This window comes from Ochotona princeps, chromosome 10 (assembly GCF_030435755.1).
Source record: "Ochotona princeps isolate mOchPri1 chromosome 10, mOchPri1.hap1, whole genome shotgun sequence".
NCBI lineage: Eukaryota > Metazoa > Chordata > Mammalia > Lagomorpha > Ochotonidae > Ochotona > Ochotona princeps.
In genome coordinates, this window is record NC_080841.1 from 43,018,253 (window position 1) to 43,024,252 (window position 6,000).

At 51.8% G+C, this 6,000-nt stretch overlaps 1 protein-coding gene across 3 annotated transcripts in view; it reads right to left on the reverse strand.

Annotated features, from left to right (window-relative positions):
* Positions 1–5,510, reverse strand: part of TARBP1 (TAR (HIV-1) RNA binding protein 1) — a 66,959-nt gene extending 61,449 nt beyond the window's left edge. For all 3 annotated transcript variants that reach the window (XM_058669361.1, XM_058669360.1, XM_058669362.1), the window contains exons 1-2: positions 4,573–5,510; positions 1,455–1,552 (exon numbers count right to left, since the gene is read on the reverse strand). In XM_058669361.1, the coding sequence (XP_058525344.1) occupies positions 1,455–1,552; positions 4,573–5,488 (1,014 nt within the window). In that variant the 5' untranslated portion in view covers positions 5,489–5,510. The remainder of the gene's footprint in view (positions 1–1,454; positions 1,553–4,572) is intronic.
* Between the last annotated feature and the right edge of the window lie 490 nt (positions 5,511–6,000).

Here is a 6,000-nt window from a genome sequence, read left to right on the forward strand (position 1 = left end):
TGGCGGAAGTACTTAGGCCCTTGCACCTCCACGGGAGACCCAGAAAAGCTCATGGCTCCCAGCTTTGGATCAGCCCAGCTCTGACTATTGTGACCATCTGCGGAATGGACCAGCAGATGGGAGATCTGTGTGTGTGTGTTATCTCCCTCTTTCTCTCTATAACTCTTTCAAGTAAAATTAAATAAGTCCTTTTTAAAAAAAAGCATCACTGGTTCAGAATTCTAAGATACCTTTACCACTGTTTAGCTTATGCATCTTTCAAAACACAGGTAAATCTAAGTTTCTACATAAATAATAGGGGACTAGAGGAAACCATGATGTTTATTTGACCTTAGAAATGCTTTTTCTTTTCTAAGATTTATCTTGAAAGATTTACAGAGAGAAAGGGAGAGACAGAGATCCTGCATCCTCTGGTCCATTCCCCACACAGCCACACTGCCAGGTCAAGGCATGGAGCCGCAAGCTTCATCCAGGTCTCCTACGTAGCTGTAGGAATCCAAAAAACTAAGCCATCCTCCTTCAGGTCATCAGCAGAAAGCCAGATCAGAAGACGGACAGCTGGGACTGAAACTGGCCCCACTGAAGGATGCTGGTGCTGCAGGAAGCAGCTTTACTTGGTATGCCAAACTGCCAGCCCCAGAAATGCTTTTTCTTTAACCTGTTTCTTTACATCCATATGTGTACATCTTTAACACATATGAATAATCATTTATTTCAGCCCACAATCCATGCTTGGTGTGTACATGGGGAATGACACCTTTCAGCTGGCCCCTTAGTGGTCCACAACTTACACACAAGGAACTCTTACAACAGAGCTTCTCAAAGTGGGGTTCCCAGAACAGAGCACAGCCCTCACCTGAGAATTGCCAAACATCCAATCATTCAGGCCCCACCCCAGAAGCACAGAATCAGAAATTCTGAGGATTGGGGATGGTGCTGTTGACGTAGCACACTCAGCCTCCGCCTATAGCACCAGCATCCCATATGGGCACCAGTTCATGTTCCAGCTGCTCCAATTCCAATCCAGCTCCCTGCTAATGGCTGGAGAGAAGCAGTAGATGACCCAAGTGTCTGGGCCCCTGTCAACCCTGCAGGAGACCCAGAAGATGCTCTTGGCTCCTGGCTCTGGCCTGGCTCATCCCAGTCACTGCAGCAATCTGGGGAGTGAATCAGCAGTTGGAAGACTGAGATCTCTGTCTCTCCTCTCTGTGTAACTCTAACTTCAAAATAAACAGATCTTTTTTTAAAAAATCAGATTAAATTTTTATAATTTAAGTCAGCTAAAAACATTCTTTAATTTCCTGAAATGACACTCAATTTTGAATTACATTTATGTCAATAAATAAGGTATACTTAGATTATTTCATGTTATATCCAACTTAGTGTTTTTTAAGCAATGTTCAAAAAAAAATGTACCCACTGTGAATTTTCTAAAATATGAAGAAAACACTTACCTGATTTCCTTCAAGAGTTTCCATAATTAAAATATAATTTTCCCAAAATTTTAGAAGCTCATCTTTTTTCTTATCAGACCACCAAAACAGACTTGGGCCTAGTAAGGTTTAAAGAGAAAATTAGTTCTTCCTTTTGCCAGCATCCTGAGTTTCTGAGTGAGAACAGTTCCTGAAATAATGTCACAATCAACCAATGAAATATTCTCTAATAATGAAGGGTGTCCCTTGTTTTCCCTGTATGAAAACCCAAACAGGAGCTGGCCTCCTAAAAGAGGTACTTTCCTAAAATTAAAGGCATTACTTTGGAATGCTGGGTAAGACTGGCAGATGTACATACGTAAATCCCACGTTCTCTCCTTAAGAAAATCAAAAGCAAGAATGGAGAAAGCAGGAGAGTAGACAACAATGAGGAATCAGAAAACCAGACCAAGAAAAAGCAGTTCTAAGGGGATCTGAGCAAAACCAAAAAACAATTTGGTCTACACAGCAAAATTCTCCCCAAAAAACTCCAGGACAAACCCAAGCAGCACAGCTACCGTTACGAAGTGAAGCGCAAAGCAAGCCTAAGCAAGAAGACGTCCTTCATGCTGTGCTTCCTCAACCGCCATCGCCTCAGAAGGAGGGCAACTGACTCCCCAGAGGGGGAACGCAAGGGGGCTCTGGACAGAGAGGCCAGGCCCGCAGCTGAACCCAGCCATCCCGAAGGTGGCGCTTCCACAAGCAGGTGCTCAGACCCCCTCTTGCTGCCCTCTCTGGTCCCCAAATGCTAACCAGGGCTTCACTGGCCAACCACTCTTCCAGTCCGAGTGGAAAGCCCTGAAACCACACAAGAGATGACACAAGCAAAGGACTTGGCCAAATTACATTCTACTACAGCTCATGGCCAACAAGCACCACTCGTGTGCTTGCAGTTTTACATTTGAGTTTTGACTCCCGATTTTAAATACAAACAGCTGTCTCAGGATCATCAGCCATTTGGGGAGGTATCTACATTAAAGCTGTAGAGCAGGCACAACACCGTGGTGCAGGGTGGTAAGCTGCCGCCTGTGATACCAGGATCTCGTATCACAGCACCAGTCCTGGCTGCTCTGCTTCATATTCAGATCCCTGCTAGTACACCTGCGAAGGTAGGGGAAGATGGTCTGAGGGCTTGAACCTCTGACGCCCACGCGGGAGACGCAGATGAAGCTCTTGGCTTCTGGCTTGACCCAGCCCTGGCCGTTACATCCATCTGGGAAGAAAATTAACCTTTTTCTCTTTTTCTGCCTCTCCAATAAATAAGTGTTTTAAATAATAACAAAGAAACGATCAAGGTCAAAACAAACAAAAAAAAAAACCTTGGAAAAACAGCTACACAGGGAGAAGAAAACTTACAGGAAAAACTACCTTTAGCCATTAAGGGAGATGAGATAACGCAGTTCTAATGCACAAGGTACATTAGAAATAGACATTTCAAAAAAAATCTCATGAGAATTAGAATTTGATAGCAATAAGAAACTCATAGAAAGAACTGAAAATAATAAAAAAAAAATCACTCAGGAAGTAGAACAAAGACAAAACAGAAGGGGAATAAATGCTTTGAAGATCATTCCAGGAGGCCCAATATCTGAGAACAAAGAAAGGGCACCCATAGGATAATCCAAAGTTTGCCAGAACCAAAGAATACCATTCCAGATTTAATAGGTCCACCCAAAGCTCCAACGCGGGTGTGAAGACCACAGCCTCCCACACAGACAGCTGCCTTCAAGAAGCCAAGATGGTTCCAGGCAACAGAGGATGGCTCAGACTCTCCAATGGAAATGTCTTCCCAACATAAGTCCTACCCCTACCCAACCGTGAGAGCAAAATAAAGGCATTCCTAAGTTTCCACTTAGGGTCAAGAAAGCTGCGAGACAAACTTATACCTACACCATCAAAGGAAAAAAAAAAGCAGTAGGGGGAGAGAACCACACTCCTGAGAGGCCTATCAGAGGGCAGAAGTCCAGAGAGTGGAGCACCAGAGCCTGCAGACGCGCCATGCAAGGTCTTTCTCAGCTGGAAAGAGCCCCAGGGGATGCCAGTCAACTGCCAACACCTGGCCCAGGACAAGAGGCAGGGAACCCCCCCAAACCCGCACTCTCCTTCCTGCCCAGACAGGAGGTGAAAAGTGACTGCCTGAAAAACCCTTCCTAGGCCTGGCCTGGCCTGAGCAGTGGCTGCTGTTGTGAGAGGGGCAGGGATCTGGCCTGGTACACAATGCCCAGCTGCTCGCTGTGGGAGTAGGGGAGGATGCCAGCACCAAGGATCTCCAAGGAAAGACTTGGGGAACATATTGAACAAATATTAGTAAGTCCAGCTCCTGACAGAAATACCAACGGAAATTTCTTGCGATGGTTTCAGGGATGCTCAATTCCAATGCCCAAGATACAATTCTTACACTCATATGAAATTCATAGTTCATTTATAATGAATTAAGGAATCAGCACAGTGGCTCAACAGGCTAGTTCTCCACCTTGAAGCACTAGCATCCCCATATGGGTGCCAGTGGTGTCCCAGGTGCTCCACTTCCCTCCCAGCTCCCTGCTGGTGGCCTGGGAAAGCAGCAGAGGATGGTCCAAAGCCTTGGGACCCTGCACCCACGTGGGAGACCTGGAAGAAGCTCCTGGCTCCTGGCTCCTGGCTTTGGATCTGCTCAGCTCTGGACACTGTGGCCATTTGGGGAGCGGACCAGTAAATGAATGATCTTTATGTCTCTCCTCTGTAAATCTGCCTTTCCAATAAAAATAAATTAACTGAAATAATTTATTTAAAAAAAAAAACTCATAAAAATGTCTGTGTTACAGACACCAACCCTCCCTTCCTACTAGAACGGATCTGGCACGTGGTAATGTAAATTGCGGAATGTGACATACTGCACGGTTCCAGGCCTTACTTTCACAAGTGCCATTTTCCACCCTGCTCTGGATCTGTCCCCAACTGCTGCGATTCACACCTAGGCTTGGCGGGGGTCATTCAAATCACCGAATTCTGTAAGGACCACGGAGATGACTACCGAGGAGCTGACATTCGGGAAGCAGGTCTTCAATTAGGGGAAGGGGTCATTCTGAGGCCGGGCTGCAGGAGCAGAGGGGGCAAGTACCGTTTCCTTCCTGCGGACTGCAGGTGCAGTCGGCCCCGAGCTCCGCAGACACCTCCACCGCCCTCTGCAGCAGGTAGCGCGCTCGCTTGCGCGTCAGGGCGTCCTCCGCCTGGCCCAGGCCCGCCTGCACGGTCCTCCAGAAACGCCAGCAGCGCCGGGCATCCGGCCCCGCATCGGGCACGCAGGGGGTGCGCCCGGGGCCCGGTTCGGGCAGCAGCTTCTCGGCCAGGGCGCTCAGCATCAGCAGCTTCGGCCCGACGCGGTCCGTTCCCGGAGACCGCACCGGCGCGGCCAGCCCGCCCCACACGGCCCGCAGAGCCGCCCCTCCGCACTGGGCCAGCGCCGGCAGCAGTCGGCAGGCCACGAGCGCCGCCGCCTCCTCGGCGAGCCCGGCCTCCTCCTCGTCTCCGCCCAGCGCCAGGGCGACGGAGGCTTTTGCCACCCGCTCGAGCAGCGGCCCGTCCTCGCGGGGCCGCAGACAGGGCCCCACGGCTGCCAGCACCTCCACGGCCGCCTCGGGGTCCCGGGAGCGCAGGTCCCGCAGCGCCTCCTCCGCCAGCGCGGCCACCAGCGCGGGGCCTCCGGCGAGGCGGGCGCACGAGCGCAGGGCCGCGCCCGCCGCCCTCAGCACACGCCGGCGGTGGCTCGGCTGCGAGCCGGTGTCCGGGCAGCCCGCGGGGCGCCCGCCGCGCGCGTCCCTCAGCAGCGGCAAGAGGTAGCCCACGGCGACCTCGCGCGCCGCCTCCGGGAGCGCGCCGCCACCGCCGCCACGCGCCGCCTCATCCTCGAGCCGCTGCAGAAGGAAGCGCAGCGTCTCCACCCGCTCGGCGGACGCCTCCCCGCGGCACAGCGCCCCGAGCAGGACCCGCGGATCCCGGCTCTGCGAAAGCAACGCTTCCGTGAGCACCCACTCCATGAACCGCGCGCGCGCGACCGGCTCCCGGCTGCCAGAGGAAGGCGCAGGCGTGCGCGAGGGCGTGCGCGTGCACCTGCCGGGCCGGCGCGTGCGTGCGCGTGCACCTGGAAGGGAGTTACCGGCTGGCTTCTTCGTTTACCCCGGAGTGTCTTAGGCTCAGCACCGTCTGGGGCCTTCCTGATCCCTGTTGCCCCTGCGTTGCTTAGACTTGTTAGAGGGAGGAGGAGCTCGTAAAATGTTAATGGGGCGAACTCCCTCGTTGTGTGATCGGGGTTGAAGCAGCCAGGCGTGCCTGAGGGCACCTAGGCGGTGTACATCCAGTTACCTGCAAGGTGTTTTCAGAAAGCTGCACTCTGGACACCACCCACAAACAGGCTGTCCCTGACGTGGATTCTGGACAACCTCATGAAATACGAATAATGACAATTCAAGGAAGACTGAGTGGCAAGGGCAACGGTGAATGGTGTCTAACAACGGCTGTGTGTTGAGAAAGCAAGATGACCATGTGAGCT